General features: G+C 36.9%; 1 protein-coding gene across 1 annotated transcript in view; it reads right to left on the minus strand.

Annotated features, from left to right (window-relative positions):
• Positions 1 to 597: 597 nt before the first annotated feature.
• The window catches only part of DMGDH (dimethylglycine dehydrogenase), a 44,507-nt gene continuing 17,248 nt past the window's right edge, over positions 598 to 27,856 (minus strand). The window contains exons 6-16 of the mRNA XM_062600386.1: positions 26,388 to 26,636; positions 25,027 to 25,225; positions 20,242 to 20,411; positions 19,953 to 20,106; positions 18,918 to 19,083; positions 16,470 to 16,600; positions 14,798 to 15,015; positions 13,739 to 13,896; positions 12,622 to 12,681; positions 2,529 to 2,663; positions 598 to 1,856 (exon numbers count right to left, since the gene is read on the minus strand). Of these exons, the coding sequence (XP_062456370.1) occupies positions 1,641 to 1,856; positions 2,529 to 2,663; positions 12,622 to 12,681; positions 13,739 to 13,896; positions 14,798 to 15,015; positions 16,470 to 16,600; positions 18,918 to 19,083; positions 19,953 to 20,106; positions 20,242 to 20,411; positions 25,027 to 25,225; positions 26,388 to 26,636 (1,856 nt within the window). The 3' untranslated portion in view covers positions 598 to 1,640. The remainder of the gene's footprint in view (positions 1,857 to 2,528; positions 2,664 to 12,621; positions 12,682 to 13,738; positions 13,897 to 14,797; positions 15,016 to 16,469; positions 16,601 to 18,917; positions 19,084 to 19,952; positions 20,107 to 20,241; positions 20,412 to 25,026; positions 25,226 to 26,387; positions 26,637 to 27,856) is intronic.

The following is a 27,856-nucleotide window of genomic DNA, read 5'->3' on the forward strand; positions in this document are numbered from 1 at the left end:
TTCAACAAGGGCAAGTGCAGAGTCTTACATCTAGGGAAAAATAACCCCATGCACCAGTACAAGCTGGGGCTGACCTGCTGGAGAGCAGCTCTGCAGAGAAGGACCTGGGAGTGCTGGTGGATGACAGATTGACCATGAGCCAGCGATGTGCCCTTGTGGCCAAGAAGGCCAAGGGTATCCTGGGCTGCATTGGGAAGACTGTTGCCAGCAGGTCAAGGGAGGTGATCCTTCCCTTCTACTCAGCCCTGGGGAGGCCTCATCTCGAGTACTGAGAAGACTGAGGGGGGATCTTATCAATGTCCATAAGTACCTGAAGGGAGGGTGTCAGGGGGACAGGGACAAACTCTTTTCAGTTGTCCCGTGTGACAGCACAAGAGGCAATGGGCACAAACTGAACCACAGGAAGTTCTGCCTGAATGTGAGGGGGAATTTTTTCACTGTGAGAGTGACAGAGCACTGGAACAGGTTGCCCAGAGAGGTTGTGGAGTCTCCTTCTCTGGAGATCTTCAAGGCCTGCCTGGATGCAGCCCTGTCTACCATGCTCTAGGTGACCCTGCTGAGCAGGGAGGTTGGACTAGATGATCTCCAGAGGTCCCTTCCAACTTTACTGATTCTATGATTTAAGTGGGAATTGTGACACTGTTGTGATTCAAAAGAATTGCTGAGCATATTACGGAATTTAGAAGTGTGTTTTAATCATTTATTGTGTTCCTGTTGCTAATATTCTGCTTATTCAGGTTATCAAATATTTAACATTGAAAAACCCTTTGTTGTGGCTTTATTTATATATTTTAATTATCAGTATTTCTGTGTAATAACATGGTTCTTATTGCTGTTCACTTTATAATTAACAGGAAAAGGATGAATAGTTCTTCAGTGTCTGTATCTTCAGATATAGACCATTAAATCAGCGTTCCATCATGCAGTACTTTTTAGTTCTATCCAGAAATTGAGCACTAACATCATGTGTGTTGTAAAATATTATGTAATCTACTAGAAGATCCATATAAAATAATGACTATGAAGAATGGACTTCCTCTAAATGTTTAATTAGGAAGAACTAAATTTTGATCTTCTGTCAGAATTTCTGCTGGGAAGGAACGTTAGCAGTTCAGTTTCCCTTTAATTATTATTTTTTTAACCATTGTTGAAATTTATTTCAGTACTTTAGAGAGCATTTCTGTGCAGAGCTAGTGATATTTTAATGATAAGTTTGTGACATCAAGGAGTAATGATGAAGTGCTTTACCCCAAAGACAGGCAAGGGAAGAACTACCTCTCAAGGAGAAAGAATTTGCTATTAGCCAATACCAAGAGCAATTGTGTCCTCTGCTATAGCTCAGATCTCCTGGACAGTATGTGGGCAAGCTGACTGAGGACCTCTTCATTCCCAGCCACTTTCTGCTCACAACTGCTACTGAGAAGGAGGAATGCACAGCAGTTCTAACTTTGCTCAGATCTCTGATGTGAATAGCCCATACAAGGAAGCAAGGGGATGACACCATAAAATTCCTCAGTAATGTAGAAATGAGGATCTTGTATTTAGTGATTAATGAATCTGAGTAGTTTGATTTTCTTAATTTTTTAGGTATAAATGGAACAATTTCTTACTGCACGATTTCCTGTACTCACTATCTGTGTTTACACTTGGGGACTTCTACTCTTTCCTTGAAGGCGGGTTCTTGTTGGTTCAGTCAGTACCAGTGGCTCTTGTATAATAGTTGCTGAATAATTTTTCCCTAAAAGTTCAACTTCCAAATTCTGACCAACTTTGCTGAGTTCTGTGGGAATATATGCAAAAGCCAGACTGCGCTGAGCACTATAGCTGAAACAGCCAGATGTGGTGTTGCCAATAACCTGAAAAAATAAACAAACACACATCTTTATTTTCAACACACAGTGAGGTTTCAAAAAAGAAAAAAGCTATACATAATAAACTTAAAATACTTAAATACTTAAGATATATAAACTTAATATATCAGGTAAGTTTTGAGTGTGTCACGCAGTTCATAATTTTCTTCACTGTGGGTGAAATCACCCTAAATTGGGATTTTTTTTACTCCTTAAAACCCCAGTCCATTCCTATTCTAGTCAATTAATTTGCAACTGAAACAAACATTATTCACTTGTGCACATTTATATATACAATAATTTTTCTGCAACTGAGTGTTTCAATACCTAATCTGTGCTGAAATGCAGCAAATTAAACTTTGTTGTTTTTTTCTTTTAAGTGAATAATAAAAGTGATGTTAGGAGGCTGGTGAACTTGCAGGAGAAATAATAGATGACCTAATACTGTAGTCTGTTCCTGCTCTAGTTTCTATGACTTGATAGTATTTCACAATTTTATCTGTAGATATACAGAGTTAGTCTTTGCTTCCTGCTTGAAGATCAGAAAATAGTATCATAGCCTCAAATTGTTCTGAGCCAGTGAAACAAAAATAATACATTCACACTTGAAACACAAAGTTAGATTCTGTTTATGGAGAATTAATTTTAGTGTCTTGTAACACGATCTATAGCCCTTACCTTGCCATTATGCCACACACTTTCATTTCCCTCTGGATCAACGTTATCTGTTTCTAGGATGAGATACGCCAGTCGCCGCTTCAAACCCTTTTCTTTAATCTGCTTCAGCGCTTGCTTTCCTATGAAGTCTGCTGGCTGAGAAAACATAAGATAATGATGATAAATGGTTACTCAGGTTTAGCAAAAAGGTTAGAGATGCATTTGTTTTCCTATTGCTTAAATGTTCTATGTGAAATACAGATTAAATCAAATATTTGACAGACATTATATCTTGACTACAATAAGTGATATGATTGGTGATTTTTTCAGTATATTAATTTGTCTAGAGCTCAGTCCTTTAATAGCCATAATTTCAAATGTTGCAGAAATACACATATAGTGAAATACATGTATAGTGAGACATATACGTTACAGCAGTATTTGCCCAGTTAAGGTTGTGAGCCAGAAGACAGTTTTTCATTCCAGTTTGTATTGAAAAAAATGAATTCCAATACACAGATCCTAAAGCCCTGGCCCTCCTCAGTGGACACTCATCTTGTTTGATGTTATCAGCAAGTGTGATAGTAACTTGATATCATTTCACTTTGGCATCTCTGTGTGAGGATGCAGAGCTGGCAATTTGCTTGATATTCTTGTTTTTATGTATGTAGTCTTTTTTTCCTGCATCTGCTATTTTATGGGATAATGCAATATTAGGTACAGAATATTGTCATTTGAAGTTCTCCTTTTTCAGCTTCCCTAAAGAGCTATAAGCAGATCTTCACGTTTCTAGAAGCAGATTGCATAAATGTGCAACAGATACTGGGGCAGACATCTGTAAGCCTCAGTAATCCTAAAGGGTTAGATTGGAGCCAAGTGAACAAGAACAATGTAGAAACTTGCCAGATCTGTCAAATTTAGATGATGTTACTGGAAATATGGAATGACAAGTGGAAGGAGTGAATTGGAGTTTACTACCAGTTCTTGCTGAAGCCACCTTGAACAGGCAGTGTGGATCTGCAACTCCTGATCTTGGTCACCTTTAGAGCAAACATACAGCCAAGGCATTATAGCCATATTTGTCAGTGTGATACCGTATAAGTGATACCCTATAATTAGTGGGTATTATACCAGTACTGTAACTACTAATATTGCTGCTTACAATTAATATTGATTTATGGAATTGACCTGAAATAACAGTATCAATACTAATGGGCCCCTGGCTTTTTTTAAAAAAGGAAATTTTAACTGGATAATTGGGGAGGGAAGGAGGTCCTCTCATCTTTTAGTGCTAGTGAACAATCTGAATTCAAATGGGCAGGCAGGCAGCAGAGCCTGGGAATGAATGTGTGAAGAAAAGAAGGAAAGGGTCAAGAGGTGGTAAAGATGCTGTTAAAAGAATGCACAAGTGGACAAACGAAGTTTTGAATTGCACATGGGAATGGATTAACTAGAAAGGCTGATGCGGTTATTGCCAGTACTGTTTGCCTCACTTCTCTCCCTGAAGTTGCAGCTCCCAGAACATTGTGATATATAGTCACTTTGGAAAAAAACTCTTTAAAACCTGTATTAACATAGACGCAAATTAGTTTTAATTTATAGACATACATCAGACTCTAAGCTACATTTGTATAGAAATAGATCTGAGATGTGTTCATTTTGCAATGGATGTAGCAAATTCCAAAAGAGATCTGAAACAGGATAACTTCCTCATCCATTTCAGTTTGTTTTGCCATTACATCCGAGTCAATAGCCTGAAATCTTGAGGATGACTGGGGTGCTACTTCAGGAGACCTCAGTAATATTCCTACCCAAGGGGAAAAGGGAACTACAGGACAAGCTACAGCAAGTGGGTATTTCAATACTACCACAATGATTTCTGCTTGCTTTGCCAAAAATGTTCCTATGGGTGTTGTGAGCAATCTTCCTTCCCATTACAAGTCTAACTTTTTTTTTTTTTTTTTTTTTTTTTTTTTTAAGTCTCCAATGTTTTAGTAATAGAAGACTAAGACTATATGATTTGGGTTATATTTTGCATATATTAATTACAACATTTGAATTAGAAGATGTCACTTTTCACAAAATTACATTTCTATTATACAGGAACATACAAAAGGGAATACCTACAACTAAAAAGTAAGACTGTATATGACAGCATGTCACCTAGACTGAAATGCTTTCTGTGACATGGAAATGTCCACAGAGCAAACTTAGCACTGAATCAGCTCCTTCCTATATATGCAAATATAGTATCTGATATTCAGTCTCAAGGGAGGTGATTGTTGTACCTAAAATCAATGACAGCTGACCTAGGGCATTCTGACTGGCCTTCAACTGCAGTTCTTCCATAGGTCTTGCGTTAAATTTTCCAACCCAACGTGGATGTTACTGATATAGTAAGACATCTAAAATGGCAGTATAAACGCCTGCAAATTCACATCTTAAGTCTCTTAGTAATCAACAAGTGGTAACAGACAGGAATCTCTCAGAACTAGCTTCTGACAGCATTCTTGAGGGTGACTTAACATAGGAAAAAGGCACTGTAAAGTCTTCCAAAAAACAGCTGCAACCTTTCACTTTGGGAATGTAGTATCACACAGCACTGATATAGTTACTGCTGTACTGAGAGCATGACTTCTTTTTTTTCTGGAGTATTCAGATACCTGTAGGTGGACAGGCATAGACAGAAGTGAAACTCATCCCTTTAAAAAATTTCTGATTTTCACTGTGATTTTTTTTCAATAATATAACTTAATTTACACCTCTATAAATTCCCCACTTACAAATGAAAACACAGTTTCCATAAAGGTTAATGCAGCAATCATAATTGGAGCCTTGAGTATGACCCAGTAACAGATGTGTACTGCTTTACTGGGTTGCTTCAAGATTAACTGTATAGGTGACAGTTAACTCCTGTTAATATACTAATTACTGGAACCTTGAAGTTGACAGCAGAAACAATTTTGACTTCCACTTGTTAATTATCTGTTAGTGGTATATATATGGAAACTATTAGAGCAAGCAGGTTGCATGTTTAAAATCTATGTATTTCTGGATCATTCCTTGCCTATTCATTACAGATACAAAATGAAATTCTTAATCAGTTCCAATTGGGGCAGCTTCTGGCCACCTGGAATAAATCACTTTATACTTTTTTTCGGTTTATTTCCTTTGGAAATAGCAAACTGCTATTCTTTGAAGATTAAAAATATTCTTGTCTCTAGAATTCATTGGAAAAATAACCAAGAGGTAACCTGGCATTCTCAAACTCTACAAAAAATATATGAACACACATACACATTTTTTCAAACAAACAAAACAACCTATTAAGTAATTCTCATCATAAATCTGATTCATTCACTCTTCTTATTTCACAGTTCTTGGATCATGACAATTGTACTCTAAGCAGACTTCCACCATTATTCATTTTTATTTTATGAGTGTACATGTAGGCATGAGGGCTCCTGTCTTCCCCTCTCTGTCCCCTTCTCTTTCTTTCTCTCTCTCTTCCTCTCATTGTCACTTAGTCTGGCTATTCTTGGTAACAATGCCTTCCTGTTTCAAGAAGAAAATCAGCATGGGTATTGCCTCTATTTGCCTTAGCTTGTCACACTAAATGTAATGCAAGATAATATCCCATTTAAAACAGCAGACTATAGTTCACTAAAAGAACACTTGGAATCAACATAAGGAAAAAAGATGAAACCCCAAACCCAATGTCAGATTTAAACTTGTCTCATAGTTCTATTGTCTCATAGTTTTAAAAGAGTAGTCAGGTGTGATGACATGCAGTAACAATCTGTAACTTTTACTACTTAGAGTAACATGAGTTCCAATAAGCTAAGCCTAGAATGCAGAAGAATTCCATTTTCTTGGCATGAGCTTTCAAAGCACTAATTTGAGGCAGATGTAATAGTCTTCATAAGAAGTAAAAACACTTCTTAAGAGCAAAATAAGGGCAACATCATATAATAATACAAGTGCAGTTCACTAGATAAAAATAAAAATGGTGGGTTGTGCTTTTTACTGGTGTTATCTATAGATTATAAGGCAAAAATGTATTTAAAGGAAATCAGTTAAAATTTTTCAAATAGCATATAGCAAAGGGGACCTATTTTATCCATCTATTAACATATTCTAACATAATAGACATTTTTATTTGCCTTTCCCTTTTCCTCAGCACAGTTTTAACTTGTGTCAGTTACCATATGTTGGCCAGTGCAAGATAAGATTTGTTGTTTTTTTGTTTTTGTTTTTGTTTTAAGAGTTCAGGAGAGATTAGCCAATGTAGTCGTTTCAGGCACAGTGATGTAACCTACAAAGTTTAACTCAGAGCAAGTATTTCAAATATGCTTGGCTTTCAACATCATACAGATCCTAATTCTAAACCCTCCAAAAATCTTTTGTTGCTTCAAGGAAGCAAAGGGACAGAAATTTTCTATAGAACTTCCACCTTTTTTTTTTAGATTTGACAGTAGGAAGACAGGTATTCAGCAGTTTAGCAGAATCAGTTTTGTGTTTCTAGGAAGAAAAATGTTATACACATTCAATAAATAACTGGCAACAAAGATATGCAAATCTCTCTTAATAATGAAATGCTGTAATTTATTTGGTGTACTACTTATGACTGCTGGCATACAGCTAAATTATGTACACAAAGCCACCCAACTGAGTAAGGCAGCACCAACAGCTGCCACAATCTGCTACCACTGCATTACAGCATTCTGAAGACAGCATCTATACAATATTTGAAATAAATTATTCTTATTTGGACGGTTTTAAATCAGGGCAACACTCCAAATGATAACCCCCTCACTAGGGTGATAGCCAAAGATCATTTTCCTCTGCAGAAAGAAAACATTTGGCAGATTTCCTTTTCCTGCAGCAAATCAAAGCTAACAGTTCACACTACACAGAAGTTTTCTAAAGGAAACGCAGCCAACCAGTATGAATGGCACTTGCAGCACTCTTCTTTCTTTCAATCTGACTAAGTAGTTCTTGTAAGCAAACAGCCACTTTAAAGAAACTGATTTCTGATGAAAAATACAATTATTTCAGCTCAAAATTCCTAGCTCAATGGATCTTATTACATTATGTGATCCACTAGCACTTCTGGGAGTGACCTACGTGTGCATCTTACACAGACGACAAAATCATTGCAGAATTTTTCCAATGTATTTTATACTTTGTGTAACTTGATCAAATAAATCCTCTGTTACCAGGGTACTCTGGACTTTAAATGAAGTAACAATAAAGGTGAAAAAGTCCCTGAGTAAATAAGCTATAGGTGTAATAAATGAGTAGCAAAAGAGAGAAAAACAAAAACTTTCCCCTTTCTCCCAGCCACTAGACCCTGGTGGGTCTAGTACCTCTTATCCATTACTCCATTCTTTTCCAGATCTCTCTGTTTTCCCTGAGCTTCCTTATACCTTCTTCAAAATTCATGCTCTTACTTCTTTCCTCCCTTTTTCTCTTGGAAAAGGAATGGCACAAAGCACAGTCTTATTTCAGGTAGAGGAGTGAGGTCAGTGATGAACACTATGCTCATACTCTCTGAACAGGAGGGATGCAAGTTGGAGAAAGATGGAAAGCTGGAAGCATAGACAATGGTAATAAGGAAGAGTTGCAAAAACTGTTTCTGGTCTGCTTGTCCAACATCAAAGAGTTGGACAACTATTCCCAGTAGGCCTAGTTAGCAACTGCCAGGTGTTACATCTGTTAAGCCTGCCCTATATTGGATTTTAGAAGTGAGAAGATAAAAATGAACCATTTGCCATAGTCAGGCAAAAAGCTCTCCTTTCGAAGTCAGCGATTGCTTTACTAAAATAAATTCACTTAAGAAAAGGAAAAACATAAGCAAATGGCCATAAGTGGTTGTTTTCCCGTTTACTCCTCACTTCTGGACTCCCTCTTTCCGAAACCCTAGACTCTCCTTCAGATGGAGAGGCTTTGATGTCACCACTGCTTAACGACACTTCAGCCCATGAGACCTAAGCACAGAGTTACCAAGAGTTACTGGCTCAGAACAGTAGCATTTTACACACACATTGATACGAATGACTACATATGATATGATGCTGCAGAAAATCAGAGCCAGCAAATACAGCCTCCTTTCTGCCACTTTCTCCACCCTCCTCACCTAGCATTGCATGGTGTTTGTGGCCACAATCCCTTAGGCCCAATGGCAGAACTTACTAAACTCTATTCTGCTAAGGCTCTGTTATGGAAGGTAAGCTCTCTTCAGTTGTGCCAATTCAACCCTTTTTAGGTGTTCCTTCTCAAAACTGCATCCATGAAAAGATGAAAAAGAACCCTTTTCCTAAAAGAATGTACCATTTTGTGCTTTAATAAATCAGAACACATCACTTTAGATCACTTCAACACAAACAGTTGGGTTGAGAGAACTGAGGGGCAGTTCTGGCAGAGGGGACAGGAGAGAAACAAACAGCTGGAAAGAGGAAGAACTTGCTATCAAAGAAATAAAAGGGGAAAAGTACAGTCTTACAACTGCTCATCTGACCCTAGTATTAACAAGTTATATATAATAATGCTGGAGGTCAGGTCATGCTCAAGGACTCTATATTTGATTTATAGCTGACCACCCATCTGCATGAAGCTGTTAAGCGTGACATCCAACTTCTATTCATAATGAATGAGCAATTAAATGCTCATCTATGTAATAGATTCAATACTAAAAGCCTCCACAGAAATCAGATGCCAAAGTCAGAAAGAGAGGTTTGGACTTGTATTCTAAAGGGCATTTCTTAACATCTAAATGCAAGCAGGTAATGAGTATTGCTGGTGGAGATGAGAAAGAAACACTGAGAAGCAGATGGGAAAAGGAGTAGCGGAAGAAACAATCAAGTAGTAAAAAAAAAATCTGTATTATGGGCTGTAAGAAAAAGCAAAGGGAGAGAGATTTTGGCATAGTGTATAACTAGGAAAGAGGTCTGGAATGGAGAACAAAAATTGCCCCAGTTCTGTAAATAAACAGAACTGAAACAAATAAATATCTGACTCTGATAGCAGCATCTCCTCTTAATGGTAACAAATGCAAAATATTAGCTAACTACTCAGCTCCAAGTCTGGAAGAGTGCATCAGAACAGAATCCTAAAGGGATTTTCAGTATCTACTTCCTTCTCTTCTCAAAGAGAAGCTGTTGTAGCAGAGAGTGCCCAAGAGATGGCAGTCTTGTGTACAGCATAAAAGAAATTTTAAAAACAGTTTCGTAGTTGTATGCTCTTGATGATTATTGGCACTATTGGATTAACATGGAAAATCATTCTAAAAGAGTTCTTTTCTCTGAGGAATTCAGATTAATATGGAGATTTTTCACTGTAATATGAGATTTACTGGGCCTTCTGGACCATTATGCTCAGGAGAAAATAGGATGTTTTAAGAATATTGTATTAGTTACTAATAATCAAATAAGAAGAAAGGAAAAGCACATGCTAGCAGTTTATGATGACATAAAGAGCTTCTGAAAACAGGAAGGAAATAACTTTTTCTCTGTGTCAGTAGTGAATGTAATAAGGAGTAATAAGTCTAAAGAACAGCAAAAAAGATCTAGAATACAAAACAAGAAATATTTTTCTAATATGAGGATAGTGAATCATTAGACTAGATTGCCCAGGAAACGATGGTATGTCCAGGAACAGTCAGTCCTTATAACTTTAAACATGATGTTTTATACACAGAACAAGGTAAACATAGATATAGTTGATAGAATAAAGAAATGAGCATTTTCACCAGTTGGGGGCACCCGCCTAAAGGAAAAATCCCTGCCAGAAACTACAGACTGAGATGTCAAACAGATATAACTGTTGTTGAAGTTATCTGCTGCTTACAGTTCGTGTCCTGTTTGCCTTAAAAAAATTCCTTAATAATAGGAGCACAGATAATAACAGAATATTTTGCTTGTCTTCAGTCATGATATCCGCTAAGAAATGCTGAGATCTGTGCCTTGCCAAAGGGACACCAAAACTAAAAGTAGGGAACTGTAACTAAAAAGGGACTCAATAACCCCAAGCTGCCAAGAAGCAGAGTAAATAATCTCACATGGTGCTTAATGCTACAGTGTTTAGACTGCTTAGACTGCTTCCAGTACCTGAGTTAGCTCAGGTAGCTCTGCAGTGTCAACATACAGTTGCAACCATCCTTTTCTCTGAGTCCATAAATAAATACAGATTATTTCCTTTTTCACATTAGTTCAGCAATACTGGCAAATGTTTTAGGCCAACATTATCTACAGTGGAGTTTTATTCTTTGCCCATAGGTGCGCAACAAGAATATCTGTTTCAGAAAGCTGTTCCACTTCTGCATCTTAACCTTGCAGAAAAGTGTGCAGAACAACAAAGAATCAAGTGCTTCACGCACATTAGTGCCTTTGCATGGTCTGCATGGGCATCTTGGCAAGTAACAGCTTTCGCTTCTTATACTAACAAAAAACAAAAAATAAACAGGCATATCAAGAGGAGCTAGAATGAAAAACTAGTAGTAGTAACATTACTTTTCATTGTATTCCCCTGCAGTCCTGGTAATGCTCTCTTTAATATACAAAAGTGCCTAAAGAATAACCAGAACATTATCCTGTTATGTACGATTCTCTATTTCCTGACTAGGGCAAAATTATACTACCTAGTCAAAACAGTTAGGAATCCATACCTGTGGGAGCTCCACTGACTCCCTGCGAGCACCATACCCTCCACTGGATTAACTCCATAGCTGGGAATGAGGAAACTTAGAACTTACATTTTATGTCAGAGAACAGACTGATGCCAGATTGGGACAAAAGTGGATGCTTTATCAATTCTGCAAAGGTCAAAGAACTTTAATGTGTATGGATAAGTGAAGTAGATAGAGAGAAAAGGCATCTTCCTGAGCTCATTCCTGTTTCTGCCAGAGAACTTGTTCATATTGATAAAAACACCATTTTAGGTTTCGTATCTCTCCATAATTCTTGCCTATCCAAAAATTAAGATTTGTTGCTTATTTGGAGCTGTGACTTAAAATTCGGTATTCCTTTTATCAGTACCATGGTGCTTCAGCATGATATGACAAAAAATATTAAATGTCATTTATTATCTGACTTATTACCCTTTCAAATATAAAGGGAATACAAATCAGAAGAGAATTTGTCCCTGTATCATATTACATTGTTGTAAAGATTGCGTGCTTCACAAACACTAATTTTTCTTCTCACTCTCCCTTTATGTGAAAAATTGGTACTTTTCCTATTTTACAGATGAAAAATTGAGGCATAAAGATTAAGTTAGAAGTATCCCTTAATTTAGGGCACCTAACTTGAAATGCCTAGGACACGTTATTTTAGGTTACAAAATTCACATCCACTGCGCAGGCAACTGCTGTTTGAGTTAGCTGGCTAAATGGTAGCAACAGAGGGCATTACAGCTGCACAGTAAAAGATTTCACAGAGTTTCACAGGAAGGTCCTCTTTTTGACCGAGAGTGGACGCTTGGTCTGGTTTTGTTTGGACTGGAAAAGCGTATACAGAGCTACTTACTACTTACTTACTAAATAGTAGTAGTAGTTGTCTTACTACTACCACTATCTTACATTGGACTCATATTTAAGTTGTCAGTCAGCAGTTCTTCTGAAGTATCTATTATTTTTTCAGTAATTTCTGTACCAGAGTGGGAGTAAAGGAAAATGATGTTACAGAGAACTCCCTTAATAAGAATAGGCAGATAAAATGATTTCACTTTTTTTCATACCATAAACAGGCTAGTTCAGCTTGTACATCCATACTGTAAGCTGTAAAACATACATGACCTAAATTTGTCTAGAAAGCTATTTCATTAAGAGTTATTTTTAATATGTTAAATTCCCCATAGTCAACATTAAATTGAATATTTGCAACTTCTTGATCTAATGTACAATTTTGCCAGCAAGAATTACAGAAAAGTATGAAACTTTTTAAAATAAATTTGTATAAAGTAATGACTCTTGTATGCAGTGAAAAAAGATGGTTTTCTCGTTTTCAAATACCTATTTTATTTTACACGATATTTATCTTTACACTCACAGAAATAATCTCCCAGTTAACAGAATGCTTTGAAAATAATGTATACATACTTATAAACATAAACATACCTTGTTTAGCTTTATAAAATATTCCAGTCCAGCTTCCAAAGGATTAGTGTCACAGTTCATCTATTAAAATAAATAAATAAATAAATTCATACGTGAGGGATTGTCACAGCATTTGTTTCTTTTCATTCTGTGCACCCTTCTACTTTTTCCCAGGTCAGTCTTCTACATTGCATTTGTGCAACTTCCATTTGAACACACCATGAACAGCCTATATGCGATTTTCAGCAAAGTACCTGCTATTATCATTAATTCAAGGCATAGATATACAGATAATGCATCTAAGTTTCCACATGCAAAGTAAAAACACATTTCTATCGGAAACAAGACTTTTTGTTAAAACAGAATCAAGTCTGCAGAAGCCCAAATAACTGAGGTACACACATTAATTGCAATGCAACACAATGTCTTAGCTGATGAGGAAAATAAATATACAATGCCAATTATACTTACCACCTGCCCTTACCACCATCTTAGTGGTAAGGGGGAGTGGTCTGTCAGGCAGCATTTGGAGCTAAAATGAAAATATTTATCAGTGGGCAAAGGGAAAGGATCCCTAAAAGCCCAATATTTCAACTTCCTGAGTTCTTTCCTTTCCAAAGGAGTCAGGAAAAAATCAGATAAGCAGAAATTATCCTCATTTTCCGTAAGTTCTTTAGGGCACTTCAGAAGTTTCTTATTGCAAGTGAGCAAATTCAGCAGACATAATTTAATGGGAAATGAAAAAGTTCCAAATACATTATGAAGCACAAATAATTGGCCTCCCATGATACAGTTACCGCAGAAATAAAACATTTTCAGAAGCTATCAGCCAAACCTTTGATTTCAAAATGCTGAAACTCAGCAAAACCCTCATAATTTTTGTTATACTCAAGAGGAAAAAAATATCAGTGAATCAAAACAAATGTCTCTGCCAGAAATGCAATCACATAATAGCTATTTTTATCGAGAAAAGATAGTGTTCTTGGTTATAGTGGTTTTCCATGCTCAAAGTAAATTTTCTTTACATGTTGGAACTGGAACTAGTATTATCTGTGTCAGCTCTGACTAAAAGCTGTATAGTCATAATGAAATAAAGAAAACAAACAGAAGGAATTACAAAAATATTATATTTCCTGACCTCTGCCCCCCAGGCTCGGAAACCCTTTTCCAACCTTAAAGCATTCAGAGCATATGTTCCGAAGTTGTCAATTTGCTCTTTTTGCCCAGCTTCCATGATAGCACTATAAAGAGCTACAGAATCTTCTTTTCTGTGATAGAGCTCCCAGCCCAGTTCACCTGTTATACAAACAAGATTAATCAACTCAAGACTGAAACTATTCTAAAAAATATAGTTCTGTCATTGGTACAAAGTAAGGATCAATGCTACAAATACTAATATACATTCTTGGCTCAGTTGAAAGCCAGATTACCTGCAAGAACCATTAGAGAACTTATGTGATATATCTTAAGGAGTGGTACTATTATTCTGATTTAAACTATTAACAGCAATCAGGGGAAAATCAAGAACAATTGATAAGAAAAGGACAGGCAACAAAATCACAGTGAGAGATGAAGCTTAAGGGCATTATAAACAGATGACGAACTGGCAACAGAACAACAAATGTAGTTCATTATGTAAATAAGGATAAAGGCACTATGTGCACTATATTATCATATTCAGTACGATGGAAATGAAATACAAATTATAACAACTTCCGCTGCTTCAGACTGCTCTGAATTTAGTCCACTTCAGTAGAGATGAACATAGAAAGAAATAAAAATAAAAATAAAAAGTAACTGAGAAAAACAAATGCTCAGCATTTCAGTGTTACATTTACAAAGCGCTTAACAAACACTAATATACCGTAATCCAAAAACAATTCTTGACGTTGGTTTCGCAGTAAATACCATAGAGGTTATCAGAACTGGCCTTTTGTTCTGTAAAATAAATATTTACATAGCGGGGTATTCTAGAGAAAAAGGTCTTTGAAAGTCTGCACTTTCAGAGTGCAGACTCTGACCAGATCACATTTGAAAATCAGTGTACTGGGTTTGCTCACACATTTATATATAAAATGAGGTGAACCTATTGTTTATGAAGACATAATAAGATTTATTTCTGAACATAGTTTTAGTTAAATTTATGATTTCATGTATTAACTATTAATCTTAAGAGTCTGTTTTCTCTATTGCTTACCTGTGTAGGATATCCTAATAGCAGTAACAGCTATATCAGAAAGTTTCAAATGTCTGGACTGGAGAAACTTAAATGAACTGTCACTCAGATCCTCAGTTGTCAACTTCTGGAGGACATGTCGTGCATATGGACCTGCTACACCAAGTACTCCCATCTCATCTGTCACGTTTTCTATATCAACTTTGTATCCACCTCTGACCACCTCTTCTTCCATCCATCTGCATGTAAAAGACAACATTGATGTTAACATTTCCATGAAAAGTAACTGATTTACATAAGCATTAGAAAAGAAGAATTGTTAGTATTAATCTACCCAACAGCTCCCAATCTCAGCACCTTTTCAAAACCTATGGAAGTATACGCTACACTAGATAGTCACATCCATCACTGATGTAAAACAGTGTTTTCTGGTGAGATAATTGATACAGGAACACAGACATCTGGGATACAGCAAGAAAAAGGAAAGAATTTAAATGGGTAGAACAGTATTTTCAAGATAAGGGGAAGAAATTATATCAGAAGACTTGACACAGATTTGCCTTTGATCCATTAATAAGAAGTTAGTGTACAAAGAGAGTAAGAAATAAACATAATGAGCATCTGAAATCTCAACAAAAATTCCTGTGTTAACATATATGTACAACTGGGCTTATTGCTTTCTGATACAGGATTTAAAGCGTTGGCAGGAAGTTCAGTTTTGAGCCTTATTTTGATCAAAAACATCAGCTAGGTGCTGTCTTTCTGGAAGATCTCAAAATAAACGAAAGAGGTATATTTACAATCTTGTGAAGTACTGTTTTGTTACCCAATATTAAAAGATCTCAGGCACAGGAGAGAACCAAATGGAGCTGCTGAAATTCTTTGGAAGTAAATGCATTCAGCCTGGTTCTGCCTTTTTTACTTGCATTTGGTGCTTTAACATGCCAATGTTCCTACTGATTCCCACAGGACTGCTTATAGAACAGTACATTATTCACCACGTATTGGGGCAGCAAATCTCAGTTTTTTATGTTTTGATTCATTTTAAGGACTGATTTGTCAGCAAATTCCAGATTTTCTTCTCCAGTAAGAAAACTCCTTTTTTAGTATGTGTGTACAGTCATTAGTAGCACCAGAAATTTCACTTAAAATGCATATCTTATGAAAAACACTTTAATGCAATCATCCTGCAAGTGTTTCTATCTCCTCTCCCTTCTTTCTTCCATTTCACCTTGTAATCTCAGAGCCCCAAAATCTCAGAAAGCATTACTGCAGTATTAGGAAGACTGTACTACCCATCTGTATTGGCTAAGTCAGTGCCTCTGCAGTTATCGATGTTTAACACCCATCTTCTTTTTGTATAAGAGAAAACACTGGAAAGGAATAATTCTGCTGTGTCCCATCATACAACGTCAAACATAAACAGGTCCAACAACAAACCAGGAACTACTTATATTAAAGTAGATTACATAACTTATCAGTAAATTGTCCATCTTTTTACACCAAGGACATTCCAGAATGCAACTGCTTATACTTCAGGATTCATTTCAACTGAATTTATATACATAGAATTCTCTTAAACCCAGTGAAATTTCTCTGAGAAATAATCAAGAATTTGGCCCCTAGTCAAAAGGTTTCTATATTATCATACCTGTACATCATTGTGTACTTATTGTATCAAAATTAAACTTACCTCAGATCATGGAGTTCTGATGCAGAGCCAGTCACAAGCATAAATTCTCCAGGATACAGCTGAGAGACTGTTAGTTCAGCATAAACTTTTCCTTTTGGTGTTAACATATGACTTATATTTGTAGAACCCACCTATAAAGTAGAACTCATAATTATCATAGCTGCAAAATAAGACCTTTTGATTCTTAAATATTTGAAAATATATGGAAATATGCCTTTGTACTTAAGTCTTCAACTATTTCTCTTTATTTGAAAGAATAACTTTTTCTGTATTCATTCTGCTAAACCAGAATAGAAGACAGATAAACAATTGACCAGTCTTAAACTTTACAGTGGAAATTTCACTCTTTCTTCACAGGAAAAACTGTATTTTTGAAACTAGATGAATCGAGGCCTCTACAAGTATTTGTTAACTGTATATTATACAGGGCTTTCTTATGCCACAGTTGATTGAAGAATGCATTTTCAAAGCGAATTAATCCAATCCCTTTTAGTTTGACAACCAGTAGAATAAAAAATTCTGCTTCTGTTATTGACAAAAATATTCTTTTTGAATCATGTGAATAAAGCTTTCAGATCCCAAAAGGATAACATACTCTGCCCACTATAAATCCCATTACTTTAAAGAAAGAAATACTGAGCTGCCTGATGATTTTGTGGCCCTGTGTACTAGCTAACTATGAATCTCCACCTCTGTTTATCTGAGTCAGGTTTCTGTGTAAAAATGTGAGCTCTTGAGGTAAAATTTCCAGCAAGAGTTACTAAGCTGTGCCCATAAAATGTATTCATGCTCATCAACCATACAAGTAGAAGTTTGAATGTGCCATAATTGTTGCGCTTCTGTTTCCAGAAACAGAATTTAACCTCTTATGTTTCATCCTGCTTTCACGAGAATCTTACCAATCACTCAGCCTGTGCCCAGATTTCAGAGAATGAATGGAAGAAGTAAAAATACTGCAGATACGAATATTATTTTGCAAGGTCATATTACATTAATGTAATTACTGATATAGTACAGATACATAGTTAAATAATCAGGCTCTGATGCTAGCTACACCCAACCTGGCTGTGACACAAGTGTACCTTCATTGAATTATTTTACAATGTAGACAAGCACGAAAGGCAACAAAATCAGACTTTGTGTGCTTAAATAATCAGCTGTTGTGAATGCTGGGTTTTCTTAAGTGGATATTCATTTTATGTCATTTCATAACACTGTTCATTTTATTTTGCTTTTCGTCTCCCCGCCCCAGGCAACACCAATTAAAATTCATAGTAAACTCTACCTCCATTCTCATAATTTCCTGTTTAATGTTGTTTTCCTCACCACTACATACAAATATATAGCAAATGTTATCCATGCCAGCTGCTGACATAGTTACCCCACCTTTACCCAAAGTAAGACAAGCAAGAAACTTTTAATCTACCTTACTATCACAAAATCAATACAAGTGGAAAAAAATGTAACACAACAAGTCAGATTGATCTTTCTCCTAAGCCTATTGGACACCACTCTTGTGTACAGCATTCCCACTCATTTGGGTCTGACCCCTGGCAGATGTACCCACCTTCTGAGACTATTAATCTACTTGCTGGGCTTCCTCCCTCTAGTGTTTGAAGTAGCTAAAACCATCAATTACAACTCAGTGAAATTCTGTGCTGAAACAAGCAAACCTCATGGCTATAGCACTAAAGAAATGAATAATCTTCTGACTGGAGGTGCATCTCCGAATCTACAGATACTAGATGAGAGTGGAAAGCAAGAAGATAAAAGGGATGCATGGAGCACTACCATGAACTAAGGGCCAAGAATAAGAAACCTGGCATGGTTAGTCACAGTGAGCCTTTTTTGAGAATGGGATCGTATTCTGAGGAGCTGTGAGCAGAGTCACATTTGCAGAGAGAGGAAAGGTGAGAGTTGGAAAGCTGAGCAGCCTGAATATTTGCAATGCTGCCTGCTCCAGGCAACAAGTTCTGAAACAGGGCTGCTATGAGAGGGCTGAAAAATAAGCATGGGTCACATTTAGAAAAACTATTCCCTTGTGCATCTAGGAGGAATACATCATCCTGCTATAGTCAGGCAAGAGCACATTTCACTGTTCTCCTCTGCTGCCTGAAGTTGCCACAACATGGCACATTTTTAGACAGGCAGCTCCCAAGCTCTTCTAATGCTATTATAAAAATATCCAGGTGAGAGTCCATTGGCCTTCTTTAGATAAAGATTTATGCCAAGGGGTATTTCTGGTTGGAGACACTCTAATATATAAACTCCATGGTCATGCACTTAATTAAGTAAAATATATGTCCTGACACAGGAATTTCTGCAAGGGACCTGGAATATTTGGCATCTGAAAGATATTACAACAATATTACACCTCATTTTCCATTTCTGAAATTGATTTAATTTCTCTAAATCCTGTATTAAAACAGTTACCACTGTCCCATTTACCTTTGGAACAACATTTGCAAATAGATGATCCAGTAGTTTAACAGAATCAGTGCCTTTTACTTTAAACTTGCCAAATGGTGATAGGTCAATCACACCAACTTTCTCCATAACCTGTTTATACTCACGACCCACAGGGTCAAACCAGTTTGCACGCCGAAAACTGGGTCTGAAACAGAGCATTTATACATATAAAACACAATTTGGCCATTTTGTGCTCTTTTCAGCAAAATGAGGTTCTCATTCTTCAGTTTGAAAATCACTCAAAACAGATGGACTTTCCTAATTGTAGGTAGCTTACCCAATATATTCCTTGGTCTAACATAAACTAATTATTAAATCCTTTAACAACAGAGTAGTATATGGGTTGATGTTTTATCATCCATTTTGGAGAATAAACTGTTAAATATTCAAACATTAGAAGATCTGGCAGCCTTTCATTTCTTTTCATAATCATAAATTCACAGCATGCTTCATTGCTGAATCATTTATTTGAGCTAAGGTGTCAGAGCTTTATTTTCTGAACACTAGAGTGTGTCTCCTCTTTCCTTTGTGAGCCTCATTTAGCTTGGGACTCCAGTAGTCCTGCGGAAAACATAGGTATCCGCTAGACACTCCCTGATGCAAGCACGTGACTAAGTAGCAGGCATAGAGAAGACGTAGAGAAGGACTGGGCTCCTTCTTTCCTAGAACTATTGAGACAGGAATAAGCTTTTCCATGAAAACATGTGCTGCTGATCAAATAGGGAGCAAAGAAAATATATATTTATAATAAGTAAATTATTCTCTAATCTCTTCCATGAGCTAGCAAGAACAGTTACAGGATACCTTGACATGTGTCTTAGAACGTCTACACTATCAGAATGAAACGGATTCTAAAATACAAAAAACAAATTTGCTTAAAAACAATAATAGAAGTGCTACCTAATAGATATGCTTTAGCTGAAATGAATAATAAACATGCTTCCCACTAAGTTTAACTGGCCCTTGCTGTCATGATAATTTACCAAGCAATAAAAGATGTAATCTTTCATTTACTTGTATCCGGTTTCATCTCCAGGTTTGTAGAACCAATGAGGTTGTTCCCATCCTGCATGAAAGCCCATTGAACATTTCGACTTCAGTAAATCATAAAGCCCACTGACTCTTTCTGTTGGTCTTCCAGCAAATCTTTCTTCTTTAGGATAACCAACTAGAAAAATAAAAACATGGTATAATGTACATCACCACGTTATAATACATAACACATAAACGCAAATGTCTAGAGTCAGCCCTTGCTGAAACCCATTCTCAAGATACAAATTTACTTAAAAAATTATCTTCTTACCGATGTTATTAAATCCATAAGATTCTCTTGCTTTGGCTGCTGTGTATTCTGTGGTAGTCCACTTTCCATAACGATTTGGATCTAATTCTATCAAGTCAAATGGAGGCTCGCCCTCAAGAATCCAGTCACTGAGGTATTTTCCTATGCCACCAGCATGTATAATGCCATATCTTAAAAACAGAAAAAGACCTGCAGTGCTGAATCATTTTTATCAATACCAGCATTTATTACTAACATAGTTTCAAAAATATTTTGAATATTTCTTTCCTTTTTTGTTTTGTTTTGTCTTTTTTTTCAAAGATTAATTGCTTCAATGATAGGTAGTTCTACTACCACACTCCCAGTAGCAAAACTCCATTGCTGACGGGTTGGTAATTCTGGTGCTTATGGTGACAGGAAGCTCTTTCTTTCTCTGAAGTTCAGAATTTAATAGTCCTTTCTTAAGGTAGATGGTAGAAGAGATAGTAGAAGTCCTCAACAATTAATACTAAAGAAAGTTATCAAAGTTCTGATCTCCAGAAAATACATTTTCTAGCAATAGAACACCTTTTCTTTTTTAATCCTGAGATAGAGATATTCCAGCAGCATCAGTGAAAATTTACGTTACAGTGACAAGAGCAACAACAACAAAAATCAGGAGACAACCCTAGTAATACAATTTTAAAGAATGCAAGCCCTTAAACTTGAAATACCAGGAGTACCTTTTATACTGCTACACAGAAAATAAAGGAAGATAGAGGAACTGGGGAGCAGAACTAGGAAACTTTTTTTGCAGTGTTGTTAGATTTAAGGGAGAGTTGCCTTTTCTCACCTGGAATACCTTCTCTGTCTTCCACTATAATCATGGAGAGGGCTGGTTCCATGACATGCATGCTAACAAAATATGCACATAGGAATTCTCTGCTGGCAACTGTAGTGACAACCTGTCCTATTTCTAACTAATGAGTGTGTAAAGGATCAGACTGTAGAAGAGATCTTCTGTAAGAAACCTGTATTAAATGAACAATATCAGACAACAAAGATAGGCATTCAAAAGTTAGGAAATGACAAATTTAAAGTTCTTTTACTTAAACCTTTTTGTGTGTAAGCATCCTAATTAGAACTTTCAAAATGCTTGCCATCTTGATTTTCATAGGCAAAAGGCTATTTTTTAGATGTGCTCCAGCCAGGTCGCTGAACTGAACACCAGGGAGACAAGGATCTTTGGTGTGTTGCAATATGCGTATGTCACCACCCAGTCCAGATATGTCCAAATAGTATTATGTAATGCTAAACTATAGGCATGTCAGATTGGACACTGAAACTGAATGGTTTGATGACAATTAATTGTTAATAATGAGTGATGTAAAACATTTTACTTTAATGTCTCTGTGAATCAGTTTACCATGCTTGAAAAGGTGACAAAATATTGTTCTATCTAGGGGGTACATGAAAACAAATTCTTTGTTATTCGTGAAATGTTCCAATGAGACCACAGAAAAATCCTTGATGAAATACTAACTCGTCCTGAAAACAAGTTTAGATTAGAATGTAGTAATTAAATCACAGAGACTCATACTGAATAGTGAAGCTAAAACAAATTTGAATTGCTGCCATCAGCTTTGCATTCTGAATTCTATGTTCTGAATTAAATATGCAAAGATCTTATGGAACAAATAGGATGTAGTCATTTAATACTAATGCATATGCATAAGGAATTCAGATTAAACAGGCAACTTAGTTCTGGCACTTCCTAACTTTAAAATGCTTCACTTCATAATGTTCCTGAGAGTACTTTGATATAGTAGTTTTTTATCTGTAGTTTTTCATTTTTTAAAAGTAAAACAGAAGAAAAGACAGTTGAGCACATGACATTATTCTGCCAAACACACTTCTGTTCAGCAGAAACCTTCAGATTCTCAGTACAAGCTTGTATCACCACAACTGATGCGCTAAAGACTAGCGCTGGTAATGTGCCACCCTGTAAGGACTCCAGAAGAACTAGCAGTTAAAGATGTTAATTAGGCAGTTCATGGGCCTAAGTTCTGTGAGCATGGCCACAATGCTTCCAGGAACATCTCCTCCTCCAAAAGAAACTTTAGCCAGCTCAAGTCTTCCTGCACCATTTCTGAAGCTGAAAGCACCAGGGAGCACAGCACAGAGACCACTGCATGACTGTGGCTGCTGATAGATCAGAAAACAATGAAGCTTTTTAGCTCGGGCTGAAGACCGCTGAACCGATGGCAGGGTAACCCCTGGGCAAAACAGCCTGGGAGGCAGCTCTGTGGTGCAGAGTCACCAGAGTGGGTACAGCCCCACACCCACGCTGACTGGTGTCTGCAGAAGGCAGAGCTTTCCAGCTCTGACTCTGTGCAAGAAGTTGATGCCATTATGTTGCTCCCAGCTGCACCTAGATTATCAGAGATTTTCAGTCACCTGAGGTGCCCATATACCCCATCACATAGGCTAGCAGAGAACGGACTGTATTAATACCTCCACTGCAGTTCTGCTACACAGGAATGAAACACATGCTTTGCAGGGCTGGAGTGTTATACGTAGCTGTAAAGGATGGTACAACTCAGGAATCTCAGTCTTCACATGAAGATTAAGAGAAACCTATGCTTTAGTGAATACAGGCTGCCCTTCTCTTTCTCCCTCCAATCCCTGCCAGACTCGATATTTTCTGTCCTGTCTTCCATACTGTCCCTTCCCTATTCCTGTCTCTTACTTGCTTATGATCCCTTATTTTACTTCTGCTTTCCACTCCTAGAATTTCTCATTCCATCCCTCTTTCCTAGGCAATCAAAGTCCCCACACTCATTGGTCTCTCTTCTAGTGTCCCGCTCCCAAGTTCAGCTATATTCTATCACATTTCTGCAAAAAGAAAAACCCTATTCAGTCTCTGGCTGTAGAATACCACTGTAGATAGAATCCAGGAATTTTAGTGTATGATTGGTGAGTCTCTATCAAATATCTATGAACTGAAAGCTTTTTAAAGGCTTGTAAATTAGCCTCATGGATAGACTTTGTGAAGAATGGCAAAAAGGCCTATCTGTTGGAGAAAGGATATTTCTGCCAAATGTCAGGTTCTTTCTCAGAAAATCTCAGAGCTTTTTAAATGAAAGATTAAACCCCAAAAACTTAACACTGGCAAAACAACATACCTTCCAATAATCTCATTCTATGGAATGGTTACATTGCTTTGACTTAAAATTACCCGAAGAAAATTCTAGCCCACTCTGTTAATGTTTTCAAAGTTATAGGCAACAGAAAGCAGTCTTAAATGGGAAGCACTGAGCAACCTTACTAAGTGCTGCAAACTCTACTAATGACACTTATTAACTTTTTTGCACATTACACTGCCTAACTGCTGCTAATTTTAGATGATAAAAATCCTCTGAAGTAACAGCACTAAGTCCTCTGTCACAATGTCCCTGGTAGTTGACAGTGAGATAAGGATTGCTAATGCACACAAAAAATTACAACACTGGTAGAAATACTGCAGTGACCCAGAACAGAGTCAAAAGTCCCTGAAAAGTAGACAGAACAATCCAATGGCAGACTGTCTTCTCAGCAACATGATTGCAGCCTGTGTCTGAATTTCCAGAAATTATTCAAATTCCTGAAATAAGTTGTCTTAAGAGAATTAAATGTATAATACTAGTCTTCAGTTATTCCTATGTGGAACTTCGATTTTTCTCCTACTGAGGCAAGTGAAGGAAGAAAGGCCAAAGACTGGCAGCATAATTAACAAATCAAATCGGTCTGTCTGGTGAACTAGGATTAGGCAAACTACTACTGTAATTAGTTCTGAAAATGTTACTAAAGATATTTTTTTTTACTCCAAGAAGCAAAAATGAATACCTTTCAAAATAAACCACTGCAAAATTACCAAACTCCTTTAATTTGGGGGCCTAGGAAAGCATATTAGTGATACTGCTTTATCTTATAATCTGAGGGTTTGTTTGGTTTGGACTGAAAGGAAATTGGAAAAAGCTGAGCTGTATTTTGAACAGAAAATTAGGCAACTGGAGGAACAATGTAAATAGAACATGTTCAGTAACATGTGCCTGGAATCAGATTTAGTTCATTTTACTTATCTTGAATCAATGAGCAAACTAAGATAATTAAAGAGACATCAGTAAGAGTTTTACCACTGACTTCAATGGAGCCACAGTATATATGATGCAAATAGCATTCAAAGAAAATATCATAATGAGCAGGAGAGAATGAACAACACCAGTAAGACCTATTCTGTGTCTATAACCCTAGAGCAGCTAGTCATCCAGAGTGCCAACAGCACCTTCTGCTTAGTATGCCTTCAATTCTTCACCTAAAAGTCAGTATCATGTATTAGTTCCCCCTGTACCACTCATTCTCACAACTTCAGTGAGACCATTTTCTGCTTCCACCAAACACTTATTGAAAGCAATGTAATTCAAAGTTATTAATAAAATGAACTGGAAATTGTTTTGTAAAGCTCAGCACTTTTACAGCTTTAACTTCCTGCACACGCAGTACCAAGTACCACCCATTTATTGCTGCTCTCTGAAGTGTCACTAACACTATCCTTCAGAAGAAAGGGGGTAGAAGGAAACAAACTGAAAAATAGTGAGAACTAGGAGGAAGCTCTAAGAAAGAAGCAAGAGCTATATTATGTGGGTACTGGTGATTAAGGCTATCTACAATTATATTTTACATGCAGCATGTACAAAAAACACCCCCCAAACTCACAAAATTTTGCAGTGTTCAAACTGTCATTTTAACAAGGTGATGGACAAAAGTTGTAACAATGAATTTACTCACCCAAAACCAATAGCTACCCAGTAATTTCTGACACCCTGATGTGGTCCCACCATAGGAAGAATGTCTGGAGAATAGGTGATAGGACCCGCAATTGTGTTTATGATGTTTGCTTGTTTCAGAACAGGTACCATTTCCATAGCAGTCTCAATATGTTCCATTATTCTGTCTAAATCAGACTCAAAAAGTTCTTTTCCAAAACCTGCACAAATATTTGACTCATATTATATATTTGTTAACTGCAACTGAAAATACTTACATTTTTAATACAGTTAGGCAATCTGTATGTATCATAGCTATATGGAATTTGTCAGTATGTTCAAGCCTTTCTCATTCTAAATGGGAAAAATGGTATGCATAAACCACTAGTTACCTGCAGGATCAAATTTATTGTCACTGCATTTACACTGTCACACAAATTCAACACTGAAGTAGAAAGGATATGGTGAAACACAGAAAATTCCTTTTGTGTTAATAAAAACTACTTATTTTTCTCACTATGGCAACAATTTGGGCAGGGAAGGAAAGATATTGCCTCTGTCAGCTTATGATTTCATTGGTATATAGTGAATTCCTAGTTATATTTCAGTCTGGGCTCTGAGCATTATTGAACATCACTTTGTAGCAGGACTTGACACACTAGTGGAGACACAAACTTGAGGAAGCTAAGACAGAGCAATACAATGCCCAGCAAGGCTGAATGTTGTGTGTTAGGAAACGCTTCTTTTTTAAAATCAGAAAGACCATTGACTTAAGATCACTTTCTGTCCAAAAATGAATGGACAGTTAGGGCCTAGATATAACACCGTAAATTTTTATAAGCCGCAATATGATGCTTTGAGTTGGGTTTTTGGGGAAAAAAAAATCTATAGATCTACAACTCTCTTTCACTTATTTTTGAACACAGCACTTTGTCTAAGACATTCCTTTGCTGAATCTGTGTTCCTACTTGGCTGCTACATTACCTCTGGGGCACAGCCAAAAATCCAAAGACCTTGCTAGCACGCTGGAGAGAACTATACCTTTGAACAATCCCTACTCAAGTGAAAAAGCCTACAAACCACAGATTTAATGACTGGATCTAATCACAACACATAGACACCTGCTCAAAAAGCAGGGTTAGACCGTGTTGTAAATGCATATTCTGTGCCTATTTCAAATAGTCTTTTTATGATGCTGTGTTGTTTCTATTTACTTTTAATTAGAGATTATAACCATTCTTTGAAAAAGGTTCCTGAACTACAGTTGCACATTGCAAATATTTTCCATTTTCCATCATGTAAGGCAGTGTGACAGGGAGGGATTTATACATATTAAATGGCATGCTAGTGCTTATCAGTTTAAAGAAAAAATGTTTAAATTACCAGGTGGGACTCCATTTGTTACCCATGAGTCCTGTAGCTTCATCTTCTCTTGTCTTTCATATGGACCAAATAAAAGTCCATCTCTCTCTTGCCTTAGATAATACGATCCTTCTAAGTCACGAATCACAGGCAGTTCTCTTTTCAGGGCTTTTACTTCAGGAATACTTGAAGTCACAAGATACTGGTGATGAACTGGTATGAGAGGGTGCTGCAGACCAATCATCTTGCCTATTTCACGGGCCCAAAAGCCTACAGAAGACAACAAACAAAGTACTAATACTACAAAGTACTAATAAGTAATATTTATTTCAACTAATAGAAAAAAACAGTAAAAAAATTTCAGGAGCTATTCTGCTTTACAGCAGGAAAGAAAGATATCATTTTTTCCACATTTTCAATTTCAATTTATCTTTCTTATTATCCAGCATAGCCTTTCAATACCCTCCATAATTTCATCTCCTTGCTCTCAACTATACCACTATACATTATACTAGCATACAGCTATTCAAAAATATAGTTGAAAAAATATGAATTAGAATTCTAGGAAATTCACAAGGGAATTTAATTAACAGTCCCACAAACTCATTGGTTTGTTTCAGTAGAATACGTCTGCACTTCAGTTCTAGCACAAAGTCTGAAAAGCAGAATAAATTAACTCACATCATAAGTCTTAACCTAGTCTTTTACTATCAACCAAATGAGCTAGCACACTTACCCAAGAGGGCAGCAAAGTTCTAATGCCTCAGTAGAGCCAGGCACTACTTTCAGCCAGCTAACCTCACGAATTTAAGTTTCTCTCCTCCTTCTCATACATCACGTGACTTGTATTAATTAAGTTTCTCATGCAATAATCAATGCATTATGATGTTCCTATTGGTGAGTAGTCAGCATGCTTTCCAATAGGCTTCCAGTTAGAAGTTCTGATACAAGCTGTGATCAGATAAAGTGAGCAGCAACTTCCCTGGCCCTGGGGCACACTCAGGGCCCTTCATGTAAACCACTAGGCATAATTTAAAGACAACCTAAATCTTTTCTGTTAAGGTCCCTCAAGACCAGCTGTTTCTAGCTGCCAAGGTGCATCCACTTAGAGATGTACCTGTGTCAAAGCTAACTGTGCCAGTTAGCTCTGCCAGGCCTATTCGTTTGGGTTCTGCATCATGGCTCGTGCCTGCTGTGAGGATGCAACATACAGATCGGGGAATCAGACAGACACAATCAAGTGGGAAGGCAGCTGCTTGAAGAAGCTTGGAATATCTTTCCACCTCTCTCTCCTGACTCTTTGGATCTGGGAATGAAGATCCAAGAAGTAGGAATGGAGGGGGAAAATCCAATGAGGCAGCAGCCCCAGGGAAGTATGTGAAGTTGAAAATCAGTGTTGGGGGAAAGCAAAATGGAAGAACAAGAAGAGGTAGTAGGCCTTTCAAATAAAAGGTTATGTGCTGATGATTGCCCAGTAAAAGCAGGCAGTT

Source organism: Rhea pennata, chromosome Z (assembly GCF_028389875.1).
Source record: "Rhea pennata isolate bPtePen1 chromosome Z, bPtePen1.pri, whole genome shotgun sequence".
In the NCBI taxonomy this organism is placed as follows: domain Eukaryota; kingdom Metazoa; phylum Chordata; class Aves; order Rheiformes; family Rheidae; genus Rhea; species Rhea pennata.